The 27022-nt window shown below is 46.4% G+C and overlaps 1 protein-coding gene across 4 annotated transcripts in view; it reads right to left on the reverse strand.

Annotated features, from left to right (window-relative positions):
• The window catches only part of RPS24 (ribosomal protein S24), a 700934-nt gene that overhangs the window by 598987 nt on the left and 74925 nt on the right, over window positions 1-27022 (reverse strand). Inside the window, exons 5-6 of one of the 4 annotated variants that reach the window (XM_073793404.1) lie at window positions 25029-25165; window positions 13788-14045 (exon numbers count right to left, since the gene is read on the reverse strand). In XM_073793404.1, the coding sequence (XP_073649505.1) occupies window positions 25034-25165 (132 nt within the window). In that variant the 3' untranslated portion in view covers window positions 13788-14045; window positions 25029-25033. Of the gene's footprint in view, window positions 1-13787; window positions 14051-20644; window positions 20875-25028; window positions 25166-27022 lie in introns of those variants that run through there. The other 3 variants (XM_073793402.1, XM_073793403.1, XR_012326569.1) reach the window with 3 other exon arrangements.

Here is a 27022-nt window from a genome sequence, read left to right on the forward strand (position 1 = left end):
CTCATGTCTGAGCTCCAGCTAGCATCTTTGTTGAGAATGGCCTCCCCTACCCCTCCGTTCTCTATCAAAATCCTACCTGTCCTTCCTGCCCTGAGTCAATTTGAATGCTGTCTCCTCCATAAGCCTTTCTTAAATTCCTAGCCTTGGGGGGGGATTTTCCCTCCTGCTTTTTCCTACCCCTCAAAGACTCCTTTTATAAAGCACTTACCACATTCTTATCTTCTCTCCCCTAGGAAGCTCCAGGCTCCTGTAGGTCACTGTCAGGGCCTTGCCTCGGAAGCCCCAGTGCTAGCGACATAGGGTTTGGGATATAATAGGTGCACAATAACTTTCATTAAATGAATGAACACTCGTTCTTTTTTTTTGCACACGTGAAACTAATATAATATTGTACATCAACTATAGATACAGTTGATGTACAATATTCAATTTGTATTGAACTATATTCAATAGAGTTCAATTTTTTTAAAAACTGAACATTCATTTTTACTGTAATCTGAAAGTTTAGGAGCCTGGGATTGATCAAAATTTAAGACCTCCATAATACTAAAAATTTTTTAGTTTCAAAAACAAATTCCTGCTTTCCATTATTCTCTTCATTCTCATAAAACGATTAAACCTTATTAAAAAGCTCAATTCATTGGGTATGTATTGATCAAGAATATATCCTCTGCACATTCATTCTCTTCCCTTGGATTCGACACACACAAGGTATTCAGAATAGACATACATACATACATAAATACATACGTACACACAAGTAGATGGGGCATCACTAATTTTTTTAATCTCCAACATACAAAAATTCTTGTTTGCAAAACATATCAGCAAGAAAGCCACTATTCACCTTCTTAAAGAGTTTTTGTTTCACTTAAGGAGTCATCCTGGTGTCCCCATCAGAGCGGGCTCTCCCACCACATCTGAGGGTTTGTTCATTAACATTAACTGCTTGACTACAAGGGTAAGGAAGCTTCCGTTGGCTGTGGGTCTTTGAACTTCACTTGAGCATAATCAAAATGATGATGAAGCACCTCTGAGAGGCCTGAGTAAGGCCAACAGGAAAATGAAGTTCTCTTTGCAAAAGCACATCCATTTACACACAGCTTGTTAAAGCAGAGGCTGTAAAGGAGGACTATGCCGCTAAACCAGCCGTGTAAACTTATGCTTAGGACTTCACCTCTCTGGGCCTCGACTTCCCCATCTGTTGAGTGAGACCAAGAGGGTTGGTAAGGCAGCTGAGGGCTAGGGCAGGAATTTATCCCTAGAGCATAGTATAAATGGTGCTTCACCAAAAATACTTGGCTGAGTCTATGAAACATCAGTATCCTTGCACATTATTGCCACCAACGATCAGTCATCCCGAGTGCTCACTTTGCTGTGGAAACAACTCCAAAATCTCTGTGGCTCAATGAAACAAAGGTTTATTGCTGCTACTAGAGCCAGCTTAAGTCTCAGGAGAGCTCTGCACCACAAAGTCACTCAGGAACTGTGGCTGACAGTCTCCTCTATGTTAGAGCTGCACTACCTAAATGTCTTAGCCTCCTCCATCACTGCAGCAGAGGGAGAGACAGCTGTAAGATCTCCCATGCTTCGGGACTTCCCTGGTGGTCCAGTGGTAAAGAATCCGCCTTGCAATGTAAGGGACACGGGTTCGATCCCTGGTCAGGGAACTAAGATCCCACATGCCGCGGGGCAACCAAACCCGCATGCCATAACTACTGAGCTTGTGTGCCTCAATTAGAGCCCACAAACTACAGAGCCCACGTGCTCTGGTACCCGCGTGCCACAACTACAGAGACTAAGCACTCTGGAGCCTGCATGCCACAACTAGAGAAGAGAAAACCCGCACGCCACAACTAGAGAGAAGCCTGTGCACCACAATGAAGAGCCCACGTGCCCCAACAAAAGATCCCAAGTACTGCAACTAAGACCCAACGCACCCAAAAATAAATAAAATAAAAATAAAATAAAAGAAGATCTTCCATGCTTCATCCCAGAAGGGATCGCCCTCACTTCTGTTCATAGCCCATGGCCAGAGTAGTCACATGGTTCTAGAGAAGCAGATGGACTATTGGTGATGTGATAGCCTCAGTCTCTGCCACGTCCAAGGACGCTCCCCACTCCTGCTCCCCCCATCTACACAGTCAACTAAGTCACTCCTCCATCTCCTTAGAGTAAAGCCTGACTGTCCTCCATAAGATTGTTCTCCATAAGACAGCCAACGGGGCATCAGTGTCCCCAACCACAGGGCTAATGTCACTAGCGCTTGCCATTCAGTCAACAAAACCCTCCTCTATGGCAAAAAGTGCCTGGTTGGTGCCACTTCCAAACTAAGTCAACCCAGCCATCCCCAGACTTCAGAGCAACCCAACCCCCACTGCCATGGGGCCAACAGGACTGGTCCCCAGCTGCATACCACCTGGGTCTTCTCTACCTCTGGGCCAACGAAGTCACCCAATGACTACACCCACCACTACAAAGGGCTGTCCCAGCCAGACCCCTGCCTCCAGCTCCTATTATCCCTGCCAGTTGCCAGTCTCTGCCCACTGGGAGGCCCTGTGCCTCCCAGCACACACTGGCCATCCCCCTGCCTCAGATGGCAGCCTCCCATGGCAGGTCCTCCTCCCAGGCTACCAAAGTCCTCCCTCTGGTCTAGTCCCCAGTCCTCAGCCCACAGTCCTGGTGGGACAGGGAACAGCTGGAGAGGGGGGCCCATTCACAGCCCATCTGTCCTTTGCGGGATGTTTTTCATATAGTATGTTTTTATTCCTCTTACTTCCTGGTCCATCAGGCCACATTCATCAAGTTCACAATAAAAAGAGGCTGAAGGGAAATGACTGACCTCTCTATCAATAAAGCAGAGAAGTCCCCCCTTTCTATGGCCAGAGGACAGATCTGACCATGAGTCAGGGAAGACATGGGGTGGCTCCCACCTTTTTCCAGTGCCCTCAAGTGAGTCATATCAACTCTGAATGGGTAAGAGAACGAGAGAATGAATGAAAGAATGTCACATGACAGGTGCTTAGTGAATATCCATTCATTTATTCTTCGTAATGTTGGCTGATGTAACATGTTAGCAGATCCTTGGTCCTGCCAACAGAATTAGACAAGATTGCTGAGAAAAGAACAAGAATCTCCTGTGATAAATATTTTTCAGCATTCATTATGCACCAGGCTGTGTAACACACAGGGTCTTTATTTGCATTAGCGTTTTTGGGCCTCACAACAACCTCGTGAGGTATACGATTCCTACATTCTGATTATTCCTCTACTTCCTATGAGATATGATTCCTATGATTATTCCTACATTACAGGTTGAGCAAACTGAGCTCTGGGGTTTGTTATGAGAACAGCCGAGGTCATCCAGCTAGCAAATGGCAGAGCCGGGCTGTGAGCTCAAGGATCTAAGTGATCTTTGGGGAATGCCCAGTTACAGAACTTGACTGGAATTAAATTCAGTCAGAACTTCTTAGGCTCCTACTGTGTGCTCATGCAGTCTACACTAGGTGAACGTGGAAATGGAGAATATGGAAACGATGAGTCACGATCCCTGCCCTAAAGGAGCTCGCGATCCAGCAGAAAGGATGGTGACAGTGATGCCTCATCCCACACCCACCTGGAAGACACCACAGGTGACAGCTGCAGAAGCTCTGGGTAAACAGAAACACTGAACCAAAATGGAGCATCATAGTTGCTATGGCTACCCACAGGGTACCGAGGGGAGCCACATCCCAGCAGAAACCACTAGGGCTCAGAGGGAGGCAGACTGTCCCCTGCTGCCACCCCCACCTCAGAGAGCTGGAGCCAGAGGGTGAGTCAGGAGGGCCTGCCACTCCCGGGGGGCCCGCAGACAACAAACACAGCTTAGGCAGAGTGATGTGTGCCCTCCAACACCATGATGGCTAAAACCCAGAGACGTGGGAGGGACAGTGCGACGCAGCTGTGCCTCCTAAATATAGCCTGACTTCAGCTCCCACAGAGTGGGAGCCAGAGCCACCTTCCAGGGGTGGCTCTAAAAATAAAGATGCAAACAGGCCTAGCACTCCCCTGGGCTGCTCAGGGCCCACAAGTTGGCATCCTCACCTGAGGGGTTGGCAGAGAGGGTGGAAATGAAGCAGTGGACCACCAGCAGACTTCGTGGTCCCTGGGACCCTCATGAGGACATCTGGAACCTGTCTAAAGGACACCTGTCTAAAGAGCTCAACGGGTGAATGAATCAATGTCAGTGACTTCAGGAAGTTCACTAAGCATCTGGATTCATTATTCTCATTTTACAGATGAAGAAACTGAGGCTGCTCAGAGGGGAGACATGACTTGGCCAAGTCACACTAACAGTAAAGAGTAGAGCTGGAACATCATTGCATCTTCCTTGGCCAGACCTGCTGATTTTTACACCCCACAGCCTGTCTTCACCCTCTGCCTCCTCTCTCTTCACTGCCTCCATCAATTGCACCTGCCACCCCTTCACCTTCTCATCCCACCCCTACTAGAGCCCCACACCACCCTAGTCTTCCCCCAACAGGCATAGAAGAGATGTAGGCTGTTAAGCTCCATGAGGGAAGAGATCACGTCTATTTTATTCTTTACTATCCCCTCAGCCTCTAGAATAATGCCAGAATAGAGAAGGCATTCAATATTTGCTGAATAAATAACTCCTCTTCTTTCTCTCATATCAGATCCAATCCATTAAAATTCCCATAGGCTCGACCTTCAAAAAACATCCAGAACGTTTATTAGAATGGCTGAATTAAAAAGACTGACCACACCAAGTGTTGGTGGGGATATGGGGAATTGAAAGTCTCATACGGTGCTGGTGGGAAGGTAAAACAGTACAATCACTTTGGAAAATGGTCTGGCAGTTTCTTACAAAGTTAAATATATGCTTACCATATGATCCGGTTGGTCCACAGCTATTCACCCAAGAGAAAAGAAAGCACAGGTCCACACAAAGACTTGTACACAAATGTTCATAGCAGCTTTATTTGTGATCGCCAAAAACTGAAAACCACCCAAATGTTCATCGTCAGGAGAATGGGTAAACAAAGAGTGGTGTATCCATACAATGGAATGCTACTCAGGAATAAAAATGAATGAACATGCAACAACAACAGAAGGAATGATGCATGCAACAACATGGCTGCAACTCGAAATAATAATGCTGACAACACCACTAATTATTAGATAAATGCAAATCAAATGGACAAAGAACATGTGATATATATATCACAATGGAATATTACTCAGCCATAAAAATAAATGAAATATTGCCATTTGCAGCAACATGGATGGACCTAGAGATTATCATACTAAGTGAAATAAGTCAGACAAAGACAAATACCACATGATATCACTTATATGTGGAACCTAAAAAAATAATACAAATGAACTTATTTACAAAATGGAAACAGACTCACAGACAGAAAACAAACTTACGGTTACCAAAGGGGAAAGTGTGGGGGAGGGATAAATTAGGAGTTTGGGATTAACAGATACCCACTACTATATACAAAATAGATAAACAACAAGGTCCTACTGTATAGCACAGGGAACTATTGATATATTCAGTATCTTGTAATAACCTATAATGAAAAAGAATCTATGTATGTGTGTATGTGTATGTATGTACCTGTATAACTGAATAACTTTGCGGTACACCTGAAACTAACACGATACTGTAAATCAACTATACTTCAATAAAATAATAATAATAATAATGCTAAGTAAAAGAAGTAGAACAAAAAGTATATACTTTTTGTATGATTTCATTGACACAAAATTCTAGAAAATGCAAACTAACCGATAGTGACAGGAAGTTCAGTAGTCGTCTGGGACTTGACTGGTGCTGGGCAAGATGTGATGAGAATGAGCAGGGGGTGGGACGATACAAAGGGCACAATGAAAGTTTTTTAATTATAAATTCATCCATTATCTTGATTACTGTGATGACTTCATGAATATATACATATGTTAAGACATCAAATTGTACCCTATGCATGCAGTTTATTGTATGTCAAATATATCTCAATAAAGCTGTTTTTCTTGAGGGTTTTCGGTTCTGTTTTTTTAATATCCAAAATCCAACCATTTCTCACCACCTCCACTGCTAGCCACTCTGATCCAAAGGCTACAGCCACCTGGATGCCTCACTCTGTATGCCCCAGCCCCGCTGAAATTTCTCCTGTACCAGAATATTCCATCCTCTCTGCGGCAGATGCTGTGGTTCCTGCTCACAGATCCACCCACCCACCCCCGGCTACTCTGCTGATTGGCTGATGACAATTCACAGCTGCCCCTCTTCCAGAGACTTGCTCTTGGCTGAGCCACGTCACCTTGCCCGGGAGGTTACAGCTCCATCCCAGGGACACCGACAGCCAATGACTACTTAATATAGGGATACAAAAGTCTAGCCCCCTTGCTCCAAGAGCAGATGATTCCTGCTGCAGAGCCCCACCACCACGCATCAGGCCAAAGCTAGACTATTTGCAACCACATCCTTGCTCAGCTTCTTCTTTCCTATCCTAATTTACTCCCCACCCGACCCCAGGTTGTACTGAAGAGCACTCCCTGAATAAAGCACAGAAACCTGAATCCCTTCTCAGGCTCTGGGAACCCAGCCAAAGACAGGTGGTGCCAGGGGTGGACCTAGGAAGCAGATCTAAGGATGGGATTCTGGGGTGGATCACTCACGGCCCGGTGGCAGGTAAGAGCTGGGAGTCCAGAGCATGGGATAGCCGTGCACTTGCTGACTTTTGCCTGTGGTGACTGGGATGGGACACAGGTGGAGGGGGAAGCACAGACTCATGAAACATCTGTGGAGTTTCAGTGATACAGAAGAAAGGGTAAGTATATGGGCCATCCAACTGGCTGCTGCCGAACACTCAATGCTTTGAAGAGAGAAAATGGCAAGCTTGGGACAATCAGTCATTAATTTAAAGCAATTATGAGAGGCAGACACCTTCTTCAATGGCATTTAAAGAGTTAGAGAGACCCTCACCTCCTGCAGTTGGACAACAGAGCTAAGACTAGACCCAAGACACAACTGTTAGAGTAGCAGAACTTTGGAGAAAGTTGCTTTCTCAGGCCCAGCAATTCTCATACACCAAGTCAAGGCCCTGAGAGGAAGAAGTGGGACCCTGAAATTTGGGATGGAGACATTTAAGTAGATACACTTGAACACCCTGACTCCCCATTTCCCCTGAACCCTGGGTCTGCTGAAAAGCCCTACTCCCCTCTGCTTTAAGTCTGTACAGAAGCCTCAGATGAGGCAGGTGGGACAATGCTAGCCCTCCTTAGGATGTGCCCCCACCTCCTTCCCTGGCCACCAGAACCATACTAGGACCAAACTACAGCATGGTTCCCTGGGCAAGCGCTCAGCCTGTTGAGAGAGAGAGAGAGAGAGAGAGAGAGATTATACACCAAAGGAGCTATAAGACCCAGCTAACATGAACCAGCAGAAACCTGAAGAGTATATCTAGAAGTAGGATGCTGAAGAAGGAAAGCTGAATGTAAAGCTGGATTTAAAAGTTTATTATTGGGCTTCCCTGGTGGTGCAGTGGTTGAGAGTCCGCCTGCCGATGCAGGGGACACGGGATTGTGCCCCGGTCCAGGAAGATCCCACATGCCGCGGAGCGGCTGGGCCCATGAACCATGGCCACTGAGCCTGTGCGTCCGGAGCCTGTGCTCCGCAACTGGAGAGGCCACGGCAGTGAGAGGGCCGCGTACCGCAAAAAAAAAAAAAAAAAAAAAAAAAAAACCCAAAAGTTTATTGTTGCCATGGAGGCACTCCTATATCACAGGACTTAACACCCTGGCAAAGAGCCCTAGAGGGTGGTTCTGATGTGCTGCTGGTACGGCTCTTGGAAGCTGCTGTCACAGACTGTAGGGGAAGGGGTCCAAAGACTCAAATGGGACTACTATTTGACCAGCAATGGAGGACATATGTCCCTTAAAACCTAAACCATTTACTCTTTGGCCTTTATAGAAAAAATTTGCTGACCTCTGATGCACGGGGTTGGCTAATAATTATAACATACATAATGCTCCCAGAAGCTAACAAGGTTATTGTTTAATATGTAGAATCGAACTAGATGAAGAATGGATGAGCCCAAAGCCGAGATTAGATACTCCAGTGGAGATTTACATTCCCTTGCCCAGTTTCCAGACTTGAGCCAGTTCTCAGACCCAGAGCTCATTAACTGGTCCCCATAAGACAGATCTTGAAACATTATAGTAAATATATATGGTAGTCATTCCCCACTGGAACTATGATCATTTACTCAAGAGAAAGGAGAATTACAATGGAGAAACGGAATATCCAGACCATTTGGGGGATGTTAGATACAGGATCTAAGCTACCATGGGTATCTTGAGACCCAAAGTCCCATTATGGTTCCTTCATTTTAGTAGAAGCATTTGGGGGTCAGATAAAAAATGGAGTCATGGCCCAGGATCAGTGGTCATTTCTCAGTTCCCAAACATATAATTGGAATATATCTACATAGCAAAGATTCCTCGACAAGTAAAGTAAAAGCTCTTTTAGTACAAAAGGCCAAGTGGAAGTGTCGAAAGCTGCCCACATCCCTGGACCAAGATGGTAAATCAAAGCCATTATCACTTCCCAGGGGAATGGCAGAGATTAGTGTCATCCTCAAAGACTTAAAAATGCAGAGGAGATGGTCCCTATCATATTTCCCATTTAATACACTAGTCTGGCCTCTGTCATGGCAGATAACAGTGAACTACTCCAAGCTTAACCAAATAGTAGCCCCATTTGCAGCTTCGCTGGATGTGGTATCTTAACTAGAGCAAATTAGCATAGCTGCAGGTAAGTGGTAGGCAGCTTTTGATCTGACAAATGCTTTCTTTCCCATACCCAGCAGAAAGGAGGACACAAAACAATTCACATTCACATGGGATGAACAGCAGTATCCATCCACAGTTCTCTGTTCATCCTCTCACAGGACTCTGTTCATTCTCCTTCATTCTGTTATAATATATCCGAGGGGGCCTGAAACATCTAGATATTCCACAGAACATCACTGGCCCACTATATTTATGACATCATGGAAATCAAACCTTTATGAGTAAGCAGTAACAAGAATGATAACAAGTCAGATACAAGTGCCCGAGGTGGGTGCAAAATAAAGCCTACAAAGAATCAGAAATCTTCCAGTCGTTGTTCCTGGAATTTCATGGTCTTGGGGATGCTGGGACACTCATTCCAATATAAAGAGCTAGTTATTGTACCTTGCACCTTCTACCACCCAGAAAGAAGCACAACGCTTTGAAGGCAACATATTTCACACTTGGGAATAATGCTCCAACCCATTTGTCATGTGATACAGGAGGCTACTAGTTTTGAGTAGAGCCCAGAATAAGAAAGTCCCCTGCAGTAGGTTCAGGCTGTGATACAAACAGCACTTCTACTTGGGCCATATGATACAGCATACCTCAAGCAACCAGAGGTATGTGTGGTGGGAAAGACATCTTGAGGAATCTCTGGCAAGTCCTAACAGGAGAGTCACAGGCAGACTTATGGGATTTTGGAGCAAAAGCTTGCAATCTGCAGCAGAGAACTATATACCATTCCAGAACAACTCCTAGCACGCTAATTGGTCCTGGTAGAGACAAGAGTTTTTGATCATGGGACACCAAGGGGCCAGGAGTCTAGAACTATACATTGTGATCTGGGAATGTCAGCAATCCATCAGAAGTTGGAAGTAGTACATCCAGGATCAGGTTCAAACAGGTCCAAGGACAGAAGTAACTGAACAAACAGGAAGCCCATACTCCACGTCACCAAACATATTGGCACCAATGTCTCTCCCTTAGCTCACACCTATGGTCCTATGAGAGGTTCCCAAAGGCCAGGTGATGGAGGAATAAGGAGCCCAAGTTTGGTTCACAGATGTTGGTACAAGCAGAAAATGGACACTGTTGCACTACAGACCCACTCAGGGGACCCTAACAGACAATAGTGAGGAGAGATCCTCCCAATGAACAAAGCTTCAGGCAGGGCATCTGGTCATCCACTTTCTATGGACAAAGAAGTGCTCTGAGGTAAGGACATATGTAGACTGATGGGAAATGGTGAACAGCATGGCTTGTTGGTCAGAAGTCTGGAAGGAACAAGATTGAAGTTCAGGGACAAGGAAGTCTGCGGAAGAGGCAAGCAAATGGGCTTATTGGAGTGGACACAAGGTGTAAAGATCCTTGTGTCATATGTTAACACACACCAGAGATCAGCCCCTGTGAAAGACGAGACAGGATGACTTAGCCAGGCAATGTTAGCTAGCCTCGGTTCTTGACCACCACAAGTTTGCACAACGTGCTCGTAAACAAAGTGACCATATGGTGGCACAGACTGAGTTATGTATGAATGCAACAGCATAGGCTTCTTCTCACCCAGGTTGGTTTAGCTACTATCACTGCTTCCGGGGTTCCTAGATCAGCAGGCACAGGAAGAGTTTCTATACTGTCTGGGGTCGCTGGCCCTCATCACCATAAGGAAGTGTGGCTTGCTTCCATATAAAGGGAGCATGGAGAAATGTGCTTGGAACTCACGTGATCCACTGGATTGTCTCTTGGCATTTCCATGCCTACTGTTATCTATAAGTAGCAGGTATACCAACCACAGCCTGAGGAAGGCATGGTAACCAGGTGCTCAGACCCCTTAGAGAAGAGTGGCTGGGCCACCCCACCTGGCAAGACACCCAGACCAGCAAAAGTGCTAGCCAAGATAAGAAAAATCTAAAGTAGATAGAAGAGGAGGAAGATAACGATGATCATTGTGGCCTTGAGACAAGCTACAGCAATAGGGACTGTAGCTTGTCCCACTAACCCTCCTCTTATAAGATTCCCCAGGAATTGTGACCACAGAATTCTGGAGAAGCTGGGACCAGGTGGACTGTACTGAATGTGAGAATCAAGAGGCTCTAAGTGGTGCAAGTGGTGGGCTGTGGTAGACATTGTCAGTGCCCAGCACAGATGCCCTTTACCTGGCCAGGATACGCATCTCCCAACTGCTGTGAATGTTGGCTACCAACAGTCACAGCTGCCCCCCTTCTCCAGAGAATTGTCCTTGGTTGGTGGGAGCTGCTTTGCCCAGAGATTACACAACCCCAGAATGCAGTCCATAGCCAAAGCCTGATTGAATCAGGAGTATAAAAGGTGCTCCTCTTATCTGAAGTGGGGACACTTTGCAGTACGGTTTACACTTCAGGGCCCCATCACCACCTTGTGGATCAGACCTAGGGAAGATTTGACCTCAACTTTTTCACTCCCTCCATTAAAGTATTTCCTAAGAACACTCCCTAATAAATCACATGGACCTGAACCCCTGTTTCAGGCTCTGCTTCTAGGAAACAAGACCAAGACTTTCTTTTGTCTGTGTCTTATGCATCTTTGAAGCCTCATCAGCCAGTATCATTATGCCTAGCAAAAAATAAATGCATGCATGAATGAATGGAACTGGTGCAGCTCAGAAGTCAAATGCTTGGCCGAGGTCACCCACATCTTAAGCAGCCAAGCCTTGAACTTGATTTGAACCTGAACTTCATCTTGATTTTTTGAGGCCAAACTCTGGCACAGTAGTACCTGAATGAATGAATGGCAGAAGGAATTCATGCTTAAACAAAAGTTGTCCTCTAGAAAAAACCATTCTCGGTTCCCATGACTGACCCACTGATACAAATGACTCAAAGTTTTGAAAGCTTTAGGGGGACAAAAACCAGTATTTCTGAACCCCTGCCATGTGCTGGGCACTTTACATGCATTGCATTATTTTATCTTAATAATAATTCTTTCCTAAAAAATTGATTTATAATGGCAAAGCAAATCAGTGCTTGCCTGGGGCTGGGGGTGGAAGGAGGGGATGGACTGCAAAGGGGACACAAGGAAACTCTGGGGTGATGAAAATGTTCTAGACTTTGATTATGCCGGTGGTTATGTGGGTGGCGGTCACGTGGGTTACATTCGTCAAATCTCATCAATCTGTACACTTCAGATGGGTCTATTTTATTATATGTAAATTATCCATCACTAAAGTTGATTAAAAGAAAAATAATAATAATTCTTTTAGATAGATTTTATTAACATCCCCATCTTACAGATGTTCAACGGGTTGCCAGTAAAACAAAGATCTCAAATGCAAGTGCCTACAAGGACTGGGAAGGTATGAAATAAGCAAAGGGGCCCCAAAGGCCCTTCATTGCTCTGATCATCAGGACGGTACCAAGAGGCCTTCTCCTCCCCTGCCCCAGACAGGACCTCCTCCTACCCCACAATTTTCATGTCCACAAGCCTGGAGACATCCTCAAGGCTTTGGGGAGGACGGGAGGTTTTCTCACAGCTTCCCGAATCTAGTTTGCTTTCTCCAGGGACAGGGGGAAGAGCATTAGAGGCCAAAAAAGGAAAGAGTCCTACCCCCTGACATTGTCATCATTCCTCGTGCCTTTTGGACATCCACATGCTCTGATCTCTTTTATCCCTCAGCTTGGCAGGGTGGGTGTTACTACCTATCTGACAGGTGCAGAAGCCAAGGCTCAGAAAACGTCAATGGCTTGCCCAAGGTACCTCAACAACGTTGCTTGAGTTTCCTGAGACTTCTTCTGGAGCTCTTTTTACAAAGGCATACCGTGTAGAGCTGGAGAAGCCACATTCAGCCCTCCAGCCCAGGACGACCAGCCAGCATCGTATGCCACATGTGCCTGGGAGCCACAGAGGTTCTGCAGGCCCTCCTGCCCTCACCGTGGGTCCTCGGGGAACCCCTCTAAACACAGCACTGCATGTGCCGGCTTCCACTGTGGCCCTGCTATCTGTCCCCAATCCCCAGCCTGTACTGACAGGTTCATTTGCCTCCTGAAAACCTTGGGCGTTGAAATGGCCGAGGAGAACTCTGTAATCACTGACTGCTGCTGTTGCTAAGAAACAGGCCCTTTAAATTCAATTTACAAAAAAGATAGAGCGAGCGAGCAAGTGAGCGAGAGCGAGAAAGAGATGCTTGAACATCTGGTTCTCCTCCCTGGCTGTCTCCGGTGACTGTGAAAATGAGATAAGTGCATTCCAAGATGGATGCTGGCCCTCTCCAAGCCATTTGCTGACTTTTCTCTAAGCTAATATTTCAGATGAGCTCTGAGTTTGATGGGTGGGAGTGTGGGGGAGTGCCTTTGTGGGAAACTTGGTGGGTCTGAAAGAATCCCAGTCATCTTGTCTCCTCCAGTAACGACTCAGATGCCCCAAGACACTGAACCAACCTGGTTCTTATATCTAGGCCCCCCCACCCCACTTCCACCTTCAGAATAATCATTCCACAGATTTGTATAATCCTCTTCAGCTCACTCAGGATTTTCACACATGTTATGTTAGCTATTGTGGAGGAAATATTATTTTCTGCATATCACAGATGAGGAGGGAAGCACGGCAGTTAGAAAATACACCTGTACCAGGAGTGGAGGGGGCACGAGTCCGATTCCCAGCTCTGCCAAGAACAGGCTCAGCTACTCACTTCCCTCTTTGGGCCTCAGATAACCCAGCTATAAGCTGCAAGGTAGGGTTAGATCATGATTTCCCATAGTGTGTGCTGCAGAGCAATGTTCCATGGGAGGTTACTGGGTGCTGGGTAAAAAAAGAATTCTCTGGTCAAACAAGTTTGGGAAACACTGTGTTTAAGTTAGATAGGTCTCACTGCAAGATTTCTCAGACCTTGAATGCTTTAATGTGCTGTAGCAATCTCCCAGAGCAGCTATCTTGGCTTGGGTTCCCCCAGAAGCAAGCTGAATACACCAGGATTTGAGTGAGAGCAGTTTATTTGGGAGGTGATCCCAGGGAACCCTGGCAGGGAAACAGAGACAGGCAGGGCAAGGAAGGCAGCCATGAAGGAGGAGTTAGCAAGCAAGTTACCTCCATGGGCAACAGGAGCTTCATCCCACTGGGGACCTCTGGGAGATGGTGTGGAACGCATGCCTCAGAGTTATCCCATCGGCAGCAAGGGAGCTGGGGTATTTACACATCAACTGTGGCCCGTCACTGGTTCAGGGCTGCTCCTGCTGGGCTGGGGAGGGGGGTCATTAATTGCCATTAAATGTCCAGTACTTCCTCTTGTTTCCCAGGCACAAGAAGAAAGACCTTAGACAGGGCTGCAGATGCTGGCAGCTGGAAGTCCAGCCCAGTGCCTTGGCTTGGCAGAACCTGGGAGAGACTTGTGGGACCCTGAGAGCACCTACTGTGGGAGAGAGAGCTGCAGTTTCCAAGGCTGATTCAGTCACAAAACTCTGAGGAGAACAGTTCCCGGGACTCGTGTTCTGTGAACAGTCCATGGAAATATCAAGATAGGAGCTCTCCAAGGGGTGGGCTGCTCTACAAGTCTGAGGCAATAACCTTATAATGACCAAAGAGTCACATTTGCTCACCACCTCCCAAAAGCTGGACAGATGAATCCTCACAGACATGAGACAAGTTTGCCTCTGATCTGCTCCCAGTTCATCCTTCAGCACATTCCACCCAATTTCTGAGACCCTGCCCCCTGACCTAGGTCCTAGTCTGGAGCAGCCCAGCCTGACCACCCACCCATATAGTAAGCTCCTGCTACTATATGCAGGCTTATCATACCCCTACCCCCAGGAGTCACCATCTCCTCCTCGGTTCCTTAGGTCGGCTGGAAACAGGGAAACTATTTTAGAGTGCCCCCTCTACTCACCCCTCTCCTCCCACTGGCCAGCTGGACCTCAAGCCTGATTTTTGAAAACCAAATAACAATACTTATTCTAAGAGAGGTGGTAGCAGGGTGGTTAGGTGCACAGGTGCCCGGAGTCAAATTGTACCTCTACTACTTAACACCTGTGTGGCCTTGAGGAATTTACTTAATGTCTCTGTGCCTCAGCTTTCTCTAAAAGGAATGATAACAATACTTCCCACATAGAATTATTATTACAATGTGTTAGTTATTATTAGAATGTAATGTACGGTGCCCGGGGACAGTAAGTACTCAGGAATGATGTCACTAAGATAGCCATATGATAGCAGCTAATGTTTCTGAGCTCTTATCCCATGCCAGACACTGTGCTAAACACTTTATATGTATTAAATCATATAATCCCAACTATCTACCCACCCACCTATGCTATTATCCTCATTTTACTGATGTGGAAACAAGGTTCAGAATAGCCATGCTGCTGGTCCAAAGGCACTGCATGGGTAAGCAACCAAGAAAAATCTTTTATGTCTCCAGGAATAGTTGCCTGATGGTGGAATCCTGGGCAGTAAGAAGCAAGGTGTGGTGAAGGCTACTGGGGGTGACTTCTAGATGATCAGGCCATGGCCAGTCCTTTCTCTTCCCTCATCCCAGAAAGCTACAGAAAATACATGGTTCTCCTTGGGCCCCAAGATAAATGCCTGATATTTGGAAGTAGAAGCTTTCCACCTCTGTCCTCTCTGCCTGCCAGAGCTTGGCCTGTGCCATAAGGCCCTCTTCTTCCAGGAAGCCTTTTACGATCCTTCCCACACCCAACTGCAAGATGTCTGCCTCCTTCCCTATTAGAGTACTACCTCAGTGTGACACTCCTTTGGTATATTAACCTCCTGACACCTTCCTTGTGTAAGTCTCTTTGCACTTTTGGTCTCATGAGCAGATACGGCTACCCCACACAGGCAGAGGCACTGCCTTAAACCCTAGGCTACAATGCCTAGCCCAAGTGGTGTCTGTCAGAGGCACTCAGTAAAGAGTCAAGCATCCTAACACTGAGAGGGAACTGAGAAATCATCTCTCCCTGCATTTTACAGCGCAGGACACCAACCTGTTTCAGTCACCCAGTCAGGAAGTGGAGGAACCAGACTTATACCCAGGACTCTTGACTCCCAGACTACAGCTCTCACACTGAAGACCTGGAGGACTGTCTCCAGAATGATCTGGGACACTGAACTAATAGGTGATATATCCAACAAGGGACTCCACCCACACACCCACCCCCGACCACCACCATCCATCAGGACACTGAGTCTCCCTCTGGCCCGCTCACTCCTCTTCTCGTGATTTCTCTGCGATTACATCCCAGTAACTGTAGGTCTGCATCCCACCCATGAGACTGAAATGTCAGCCATTAGTCTCCATTCTCCACACTCTTAAATAAGAGAGCCAAGATTAATGAAGCATCGTCTCTCAATCAGAAAGACATTTCAGGCTGTGCCTTTTAAGCCCAGTGAGTTGTACAGATGAATTAATACTGTTTGACCTTTTTATTTTCCACGGGAAGATCTGTGGTGCTGCCCCTACCCCTACACTGTCTGAGCTACCCCTACATTTGCTCCCAGCTACTCTGTTCAGCAGCCGTGAGTGTGGTTCCAGAGGGAGCGTGTCACCTCTCAGCACTGTGGGCAAATTACTCCTGGGAGTAGCTGGGTGAGGGGAAGTAGGCTGATGTAGGTTCTAGGGGCTTCTCAAACTCCATACACCCACACCTAACAAAACACAAGAGACCCACCTCCCTCAACGGGCAGACAGAGGAGGGGCCCCAACAGGCAGGTTTTTCTGAGCCAAGTCCTTGATGTGCATGCAGTGGAGGTCCCAGAGCTAAGTCTGGAGCTAAGCCAGGGAAACATTCAAAACAGCTAACAACAAAGTATGGCACGAGCACTGACCAATCAGGGCAGACGCCCACCGTGAACCACCATAAGGCCAGCCGGGCACACCCCAGGGGCTATCAGCTGTGGACAGAGCATTCGTTCTTCCCAAGAAATGAAGAAGGTTGGGGTGTTGATCCAGAGAGAGAGTAAGAGTGAACAAAGAGGGAAGAGGATCAGGTAACACAATGGAAGGCTAGAAGCCAAGTCATGGAAACAGTCAAGGGACAGTAAATAAAAGAAAGAAACACCTAATCTTAAATTTTAAGTTGTCTGTGTTTTTGCAAAATATAAATCACTGCTTCACAACCCTTCAGTGAAGGCTTCTGCCCACACAAATACCTTGAGAGAATGGTGTGTCTGTCTGTGTGTGTGTGTGTGTCTGTGTGTGATGTAGCAGGGGTGGGAGGGGTATATGGGAAGGGGCTGAATTCTACATCTGATCTCCCACATTTCTGGACAGGAAGGCTTTCTAGAGGAGGGGGCATATGAGCTGGACCTTAAATGATGAGTAGGAGTTTTCTGGTGTGAAGGGCTCTCTCCCCTATGCTTCAGAAGCAAATCTGTTCCTATTTCTACTCAAGTATTAGCAAAGCTTTGTCACTATCTATATGCATCTTTCCCTTTAGGATGTGAGTTCCTTGTTGGAGGGGTCCTGCTTCTTTCATCTCTGTATCCTCAGCACCCAGTACGTGCTCAGCCCAGAATCATTGGCCTGTCTTTCCCACTAGGATATAAATGTATTCAACTAAGACAGTGCTAGAAGGTGAAAGAGAGGCTGATAATAATCATGGTGAGGGAGAGTCCATAAGCAAGATGATGCTGATGAAGGCTATGCTCAAGATAGAAAGTTCCAGAAGATGAAACTGTGGCTGTTGGGTGGTTGGCTAACAATCTCTGGTTCATTCTCTCTTACTTCCTGAGTGAAACTTGTAAATGCTCTGTGTCCATATAGACCTCATGTCCACTGAATGGACCAGTGTCATCACACGTGCAGTTACACACACCCACAGACACACACACAAACCGATAACAATAATGAGGGTGATGATATGAGTAGATCGGCGTTTGTTACCAAGGTCAGAATCGTAATATTTGCGCTTAGTGGTACAAGTTTCAAAAGGAAGCCAGTACTTGCATTTTTGTTTATTCATTCAGCCAACAGAGCACCTCCTAGGTGCCAGCAGCTGTGCTAGGTGCCAGGATTAAATATATTCCCTTGACCTCAAGGAAAGAAAGCAGTCACTTCATACAGGAATCACATGAGATTTTTCTTGTTTGTGACATGTCATAGGAGCACAGAGAAGGAAAGGAGGAATTGTCAACTAGCTGAACCTGGAAGGAGAGTGGGATCTGGGCGGGAAAGGGAGCAGGGAGGGAGTCTTGGGCAGGGCAGGAGCACAAGTGATCGCCTGCTTTTCCTTGTACTTGGTACCGCTTTTGTAACTTGTTAATAAATATTTTTCTGCTTAAAAATAAAAAGCAAATGGCATTTAGAGCCTGGATCAAGATAACGAAAGTTGTAGCGATAGATGAACCACAAAAAGGGGGTGCCCTGGGGAGGTGGCTATGCTTACTGCCTGCAGTGCCCTGTTAAGGAATCTGGACTTTATTCAGCATGAATCCATGGAGGGTTTCTAAGCTTGGTGAGGAGGGAACGGAGGCCAGAGTCAGGGAGCTGGCCATTTCTTTAAGGCTGGGAAGACCTGTTTCCAAGGTAAGCTCCATGGTCCACCCATTGTCCCCAGGGCACCGCCCTCCTGCGCAGACATTAGCGTTTGGGCTGTGTGAGGGCCAGGACACACTTCACTCACATAAAATCATCCTTCTCCTCATTGTTTCCCTTTTCCAATAAGAAACAAAAGCCTCTTGTCTCTACCCACGGTTGTGTCGCTCACGTGTGGCCATCCTAGTGAGACCAGTGCGCTGGGGTGGTCTCCACGTAGATGCCGTGTTAGTGCAGGGTGGAGGGGCAAAGCCGTCCCTACACCTGTCTGAACCCACACCTGGGCAAGCTTTGCATTTCCCAACAGGACAAGGTAGAGCACATCGTCGGGAATGAGTGGATCCACTCAGGAAAACTCCTAGCACTAAAGACAGAGTTAGAAAACCAACCAGCAGGAGGCAAAACCCATTCATAACATGAACAGAACCCAGCCACTCGCCATGCCCCTATGGCTCACTCACAACTGAAACACCCAGTCTAAATGTCTGTCTTATTTGGAGCCGCTTTTATAGCTTGTCAATAAATATTTTCTGTTTGAAAAAGATGTTTTGACTTCCTTACAGGAACGTGTACTCTCCTTATACCAAAAAACCTACAGCTTAATGATTAAATTTTTTAGCAAACTGATAGAAATCCAAAAGGGAAACATATTCTGAAATATGCAAAAACAAGCCTACACACACACGCGCGCACACACACGCACACAAAACTCATAGCAGCACACAAGCAACTCCCCAGCTCATTCTCCAGAGCCCCAGAAAACCTCCTTGCCCTTGGCAGCCAGGCCATGGAGGGCCCCCCCAAATCCCCCACCATCTGGCATTTTTGTCTGCAAAGCACAGGCTCTTCTACCCTGGGCTGCCTGCCCACCCTGTGGATGAGGCCAGGCGCTGGCGAGGGCTGCCTGGGCTTTGCCTCCCTGCCATGGTAACCACACACACACACACACACACAGTCTCTCTCTCTCTCTCTCTCTCTCTCTCTCTCTCTCTCTCTCTCTCTCGCCCCCTCTCTCACTCTCTCTCTCTATCTCTCTCTTTCTCTCTCTCTCTCAGCCCTGCCTGCCTCCTGGCCCTGCCACAGTGGGCTCAGGCCAGGCCAGCCTTGCCTGTCAGCTCTGTCCTAACCCCACCTTCCCCACACACAAGCCAAAAAGGTACAAATGTAAGGGAGGGGGCCAGGGAGGGAAGACGAAGCCACAGGGCAGCAGCAGGACTGGACGGAGGAAGCAAGACCCTGAGGGGGGTGTGCAGGCAGGTGGCAGAGAGGGCCTCATTTTCTGGACCATCTGTCCTGAGTGAAGGAAATGCAGCCAGCTCTGCAGGCCAGGGCCCTACTATACAAACACTCACACATGTACATACCCACACACACATATATACACAACTACATGCACACACATATAGACATCCACCCATGCACAAATACCCACAGAATCTTACACACACAAAGATACACTCACACACATCCTCTCCCACATATGCACACATAAATGTACACAAATGGCAACTGCACACACATACACAAACATGCATACCCACCTATATGTAGTCATATACTCACACACGTGCATACACCCAGGCACAGAGATAAACATAACCATATGCACACATGTGCTTAAACTAACACCCATATGTAGTCAAACATGCACAGACTTATGCACATCATCACATACTCCCACATGCCTACATTCTCTCTCACATGCACCCACACACCCGGGCACAAATACATCCAGAGCTCTTTCCCCAGTGTCATCCTGCCAGGCTTTGAGTCCTCTGCCCCCATTCTCTGTACCCCCTTCATACTCCATACCCCTTTCAACCACCCAGCAGTCCTTCAAAGGTCACGCCAGACTGCCACTCTTGTCAAGAAAGCAAGGGGTGGCAAAGACTTGATGGGTAAGAGTTTAACACCATGGCGAGAAGTATTGATCACAGTCTTGTTCTGGGGATGCTTAAAATGGAGGGAGAAAGAGAAGGCAACTAACACAATCAAAGAGGGAAGGAGGGGACAAGACCAGTATTTCCAGCTACCTCCAAGGCCTGAGGCACTGTTAACACACTACTTGATTGTCGTAAGGAAGATGACAGGGTGCGCAGACTCAGGGCACTGAGCTGGTTTGAGTCTTGGCTGTACCACACCCTGGCTGCATGATCTTAGCGTCTTAGAATCTCTGAGCTAAGATGGGGATCACACGTTCCTCACCAAAGTATTGTGCAGTCTCATGAGACCACGCCTGGACTGTGGTCACCTGGTGCCTGGCACATGCTAAGAACTCAGTAAATCTTGACTATTTTAATCTCATTAACTATTATCCATATTTCAAAGATTTATTAAAGAACCATAATCCAGGTGAGGGCTCCAGGTTATTTCAAAGTATCTTCTGTTTTGAATGAACCAAAATGGTGTCCATGGGCTAGACTCTTCAATCAGTACTGCCTGGCGGTACTGAACATCCACTGTTACCTGATTATGTTCCCCACATGCAGCCCTGGAGGAGGAATAGCCTCTGTTCCCAGAAAGTTTAGTTTCCCCTAGAGAAGAAAGAGAAGTTTGGAAGCAAACACAATAAAAGGAAATAGATTAAAAATGAAGAAAACAGGGCTTCCCTGGTGGCGCAGTGGTTGAGAGTCCGCCTGCCGATGCAGGAGACACGGGTTCGTGCCCCGGCCTGGGAGGATCCCACATGCCACGGAGCGGCTGGGCCCATGAGCCATGGCCGCTGAGCCTGCGCGTCCGGAGCCTGTGCTCCGCAACGGGAGAGGCCACAACAGTGAGAAGTCCGCGAATCCAAAAAAAAAAAAAGAAGAAAACAACCCACAGCCATTTGCACATAAGGAAAATGAGTCTCGGAGAAGCAAAATGAAAATTTGCCCAAGGACACACAGCTCGATAAAGGGCAGAGCAGGGGCTTGAGCTCAGGCTTGTCTTGGTGTCAAATCTCATGCTCTTTCCTCTGTACATAAGTGCTCAAGCGACTTCACTTTTAGAGCAAAATATAATCTCTGGCAGATTGGGTGGTGGGTTCCTAGCAAGCATGGTCTAAACCCCTCAGAGTGACTCAAACTTGATGAAAATAAAAAGTCATAGAGAATGGATAAAGAAAATAAAATGAGAAGTTTTAAATTTCTCATCCATAAACAAAGCAAAATACATAAACAACCCAGGAATGGCCCTCGCAGGAGATAACACTATGCATTTTTACAGAAGGACTTACAAGACCTGAATAAATGGGAAGATATGCCGTATTTCTATGTTTGAAGACTGACTATGAAGAAAGTGTTCATTTTTCCAACTTTACACAGAACTTTAACCAATTCTAATAAAAATCCTAAGGGAATTTTTTTTGAACTTGGAAAAATGAGTCTAAGTTTCATATGGAAGAATGAATAAAGTTGGGCAAGAAAATATTGAAAAAAGAAACATAGTGATGGAACTAGGCGTACTGGATATGAAAACTTATTTATACATCTATAAAATTTAAAACGTCGGTATTAGTGCAAGAACACACAGGTCAATAAAACAGTATATGTAGCCGGAAAGAGATATTGGTACATGCGAGAACTTAATATCAAATCAAGGATGCTTCACAAATCAGTGAGAACAGGATGGATGATTCAATAAACAGACCTGGGGAAATTGGATGCCTGGGGGGAAATCCTGTTAAGTGTCTCACTTCACAGGGCTTCCCTGGTGGTGCAGTGGTTGAGAATCTGCCTGCTAATGCAGGGGACACGGGTTCGAGCCCTGGTCTGGGAGGATCCCACATGCCGCAGAGCAACTAGGCCCGTGAGCCACAACTACTGAGTCTGCGTGTCTGGAGCCTGTGCTCCACCACAAGAGAGGCCGCGGTAGTGACAAGCCCGTGCACCGCGATGAAGAGTGGCCCCCGCTTGCCACAACTAGAGAAAGCCCTCGCACAGAAACGAAGACCCAACACAGCAAAAATAAATTAATTAATTAATAAACTCCTACCCCCAACATCTTCTTTAAAAAAAAAAAAAAAAAGAGTCTCACTTCACAGCATATATTCAAAAAAGCAAACCTAGGAAGAAATATAACTGAATATTTATCTAACTCCTCTCTAAACACAACTACAAATATTGGGAGGAGCTACAGTAGAAAAGAACAAGATTGAACTATGTACAAATTTGAAACTTCTGAAAGACAAAAATCAACATAAGACAATGGCTGCAGCTGGATGATGTGTACAGGGAGGCGTTCAATATTCTATTCACTCTGCTTTTGTGTATGCTTGAAAATGACCATAGTTAAAAAGAAAGGTTTTTTAAAAACATAAATTTAAAAGGCAAACAACCACAGGGAAAAATACCTTTACCACCCGTATGGCATATAAACATCTTTAAGGTGTAAGGTGCTCTTCCAAAATGACTACCATAAGCATCAGCAGACAGGAAGTGATTGTTTGTGGATTACCTACCCTCTGAGCATCCAATCCCCCTTCCTTCTTCCTCACAGTCCTGGATTTCTATTGAAAATCCACAGGTTCTGGGGATGCTGACTCCATCCCCTGCCCTGAGGAGATCTTGTGACCTGGCTACACCAATCAATTCATCCCATTCCCCAGCCACTGTGATTGGCTTGGAAGGGGCATGTGACCAAGCCAGCCCCAACAGGATGAGCCTCAGGGCTTCTAATAGGAACGGGGACTGAGAAGTTTCTTCTCTCCTGCTGGACCTTAATGGAGCCTCAGAAGCTCTGGGAGAACCCTGGGTACTCGGAGTGGTGAGAAGTCTCTCCGAAATAAAGCCAACACTGGGAAGCTGAGCCAAGAAGAGATGAGAGAGGGGAGGGCTCTGCGATATCTTTTTGACTCCTGGACCAAGTTTCACCTAAAGCTATACCTACTCCTATATAAATGCAAATGGACAAAAATTCCATTTTTTATGGGTTTCTATTACTTGTAACCAGAAGCAACCAAACTAAAATGAATGAGGTGAATGAGCCTGAATGTGTAGAGATCTCCAAGCACGCCCCCCAGCAGGAGGCAGACGGCAGATGTGGCACGTGCTCCACAGGTGGGCAAGGAAGCTCAGCGAGGGCTGGTGTGGGTAGGCTTCCCCTCACTTGGAGGTTCGGGAGGTCTCACCTATGCTCTGGTTCCAGGCTCCCCACAGCGCCCTTCTCTCTCCCTCTCTCTGAGGGAGTAGACTCAGACCACTTGGGCCCCCGGAGTCACCGCAGCAGGTAGCCCTCCCTCAGTAATATAACTTGCTCTGCCCAGGAAGGTGGTGAAACATCTGGGGGCAGGTGCTCTTGGGCTATTTTACTAGGGATCCATAATATGCAATCTGAAGCTTCCTTCTCCTGCCCTGAGTTTGGAAAGCAGATCAGAGACTCTTCCAGAAGAATGCAGCTTCACTGGGGTGGTCAGCATTGCATGGGGGTGACCAAGAGCAGCGGCCAACTTTACCAGCCATCTGGGTGGGACGTCTTCAACTTTACAGGGCCAGAATGGAGCCTTCTCTATACACCCAGAGAGGACCAAACTCAGGGACAGTTAAATCAAGACACCTGTTGGACAAACCCAGTGGCCAGGTGTGTTCATCCACGGTGGTGGACCTTCCTTTTTAGACCTGGAATGTTCAGGCCCATACGCAGGGTGCCTCCGGGCATCTCAGTCCCCGAAGTGGCCTAATGAGCATGATGTTGGGGCCAGTGAGGACGCTGATCCTCCCCCAGGCGTGGGGAGGCCTGATGGTGTGAACTGCCCCCTGCACAGGGTCTGTGCTGAGAGGCCAGAACCCTCAACGCCCCACCTTCTGTTCCAAGCCCCTGAACTCTGCCCCAAAGTGTACTTACCAAATTTGCTTCTAGAAAGGCCACTTTTTAAGACAGCTCTTTTCCATAATCACTCTTAACTTTTTTTATAATTATTTATTTTCCTAGTTGTTACTTTTGCACTCTTATTCCATTTTGAACATAATATTTGATAGAGACGAAAGAATCTAACAAATGTGTTCAAATGTATAGTATGAAAATGACCCCCCCACCTCACCACCCAACTTAGAAGCTAGACCATCACCAGTAAGGTGTAACCACCTATCCCATCCCCATACTCTCCCCAACCCAAAGCAGCCAAATCTTGATTTTTGTGTTTATCATTCATTTAAGTTTCGCGTAATTTTTTTCACATGAGAATGATTTATAACATTGGAATCAAACTCTGTGTAGTCTTCTGTAGACTTGCTTACTTCACTTACTATGTTTCTAAGATGTATTCATGTTGTTCCAAATAGCTGAGGTTTGCTCATTTTCATTGCTGCCTTCTATTCCTTTGTGTAAATGTCTTCTAATTTATATATCCATTCACCAGTCTACAGACATTTAAGATGTTTGAGTTGTTGGGGGTTTTGTGCTGTACCAAACATGCTCCTAGAAACATTCCCGCATGCATCTCATACAAGAAGCTCTCTGGGCATTGCTGGGTCAGTGTATATTCAAATGTTCAGTTTCACAAGATAAGGTCTAATTGCGTTCCCACATTCTCCCTTTAAGTGTGTGGTTACCTGTATTATTATTCCCCGTTACTCACTCCCCCACCTATAAGGGGATTGATTATAAATCTCTCCTGATACCTGTGGCACGCAGTGTCTTGCTATAGAGGACACCTCCCTGCCAAGTGACTTGCATTGACTAATGGAACATGAGAAGACGTGTCAAGTACCTTATCTAAGCAGGAACTCTAAGAGCCATCACAAGGTGCCGCCTTTGCTCTTTTTCCCTCTGCCATGAGATTCTCATGTCCCAGATGGGAGCTCTTCCACCAGTCTGGATCCTAAGATGAAGATACATGGAGGAGAGCTGCAACCAACATAAATGACAAAAGATTTTGAGAAATAAAACTTTGTTGTTATAAGCTGTTTGTTACTGTATCATAATACAGTAAACCTGACTGATACAAGATGTTCCACTAATATTTATTGAGCATTTCCCATATGTCAGGCACGTTCTGGGTTCTGTGAAAGCAATGATGCCCAAGAGAGACAACGTTCGTGGCCTCATGGAGTTCAACCTCTACCGACAAGCATCCGGTCCCAAAGGCTCTAGAGATTTCCTAGTATAACTCTCAGAGACAAACTCATTAGTTAGGCCTCTTTCCACCAGAAGCAACATGCTTGATAAAGAAACATGTTCACTGATTCTCAGAAAGTCCAGAAATTACACTGGAAGCTGGGACAGGACAGATCCAGAAGCAAATAATTTACTCAGGGCCCATTCTTTCTATTCTCTCTGTCTCTCAGCTCTATTTTCCTCTGTGTTTGTCTTCATTCTCAGACAGCCTCTTCTCTCATGGTGGCAAGCTGGCCACCACTAGATCCAGGGCACTCCTTCATAGCTCTAAGACCACCAATTCAAACAAAGGTCCTGGGCCTGACTCCCAGAGCCAAACTGGGCCACAAGCCCATCCCTGAACCAATCAATGTCCAGGGAGATTAAAATACATTTATTGGCCCAGGTCTGGGTCATGTGCCACTCCTGGACCTGGATGGGATCACCCTACCCAAATTATGTAGGTCAAAAACATGGTAGGGGTGGATGCCCTCAGGAAAAATTAGGGCACTCTTACTAGAAGGGGAAACAGATGCTGGACAGGCAAACCGCAAATTTCCCTAAGCAATTTCATTCCCCTTAACAATGGTACACTGGAACTACAGAACTTGGCTTATGAGAGACAACTGTACATCCCTTCCAAACTCCATATTCAGTGGCATCACATCGGTGTGAAATCACCACCATGAGCGTATTTACCTCATAGCAATAGACAAGCACTACACATCAGGGCTTTCATTTTCCCAGAGGTACTTACACATTTACTAACCCACCACTGCCCCAACCCTAAGCTTCCTATTGGTTACAGTTCCAGCTCTGCCCCTGTCACAGTGTCATTTGGACAAGTCCCTGGCCCTCTCTGGGACTTGATTTTTCCCAATTGTAAAGTGAAGAAGTTAAGCTCACTCCTTTTGAAGGTATTCTCCATCTTTGACATCTGTGAGACCCTGAAGTGTGTGCGGGTGTGTGTGTGCACGCGTGTGCGTGCGTGCACACATGCACGGAAGTTTCTATTTGCTTTCTCTGCATCATAAATCACAAATGCAGTTCTTGACTATAAACTCCAATATAATCTGGTGAGCTGTACCTCTTGACTTGGGCTATTAAATCATTTTCCCTCCAAAGGTACACATGTTGTGGCATAAGGAGCAAACTGCTGACAGATGGTGAAGAAAATTCGCAGGCCCATAATTGAGACTTATTTTCATACATACATGCCAGTTTGAAATCTAATTGCCAATAAAATAATACTGTGATACTGCCACATCTAATGCCTCTGCCACTCTCCAAAGTTACACTTGAATCCACTAGTAAATTCTAATCTCCCAGAGAAAAATACTTCCCCCTCTCCGTCGGAAAAGCAGTGCAATAAATCCACGTACGGTAGTTCATGTTCAAATGCGAGCCTCCTTTCTCTGGTCCCCAAACAGCCCTCACTTGGCTAATGTTAGTGCCTGCCTGAGAGCTGTAGATATTCTTTGTTTACTTGACAGAGCAGAGCACAGATGTGGCTTGGCGAGTCTGCAATGAGATCTTTAGCAGAGAAATGCTCTGATGGGCCAGGTTCCTCCCCCTTTTGGAATGACCCAGTACCATGCTTTGGAGATA

Source organism: Tursiops truncatus, chromosome 16 (assembly GCF_011762595.2).
Source record: "Tursiops truncatus isolate mTurTru1 chromosome 16, mTurTru1.mat.Y, whole genome shotgun sequence".
Taxonomy (NCBI): Eukaryota; Metazoa; Chordata; class Mammalia; order Artiodactyla; family Delphinidae; genus Tursiops; species Tursiops truncatus.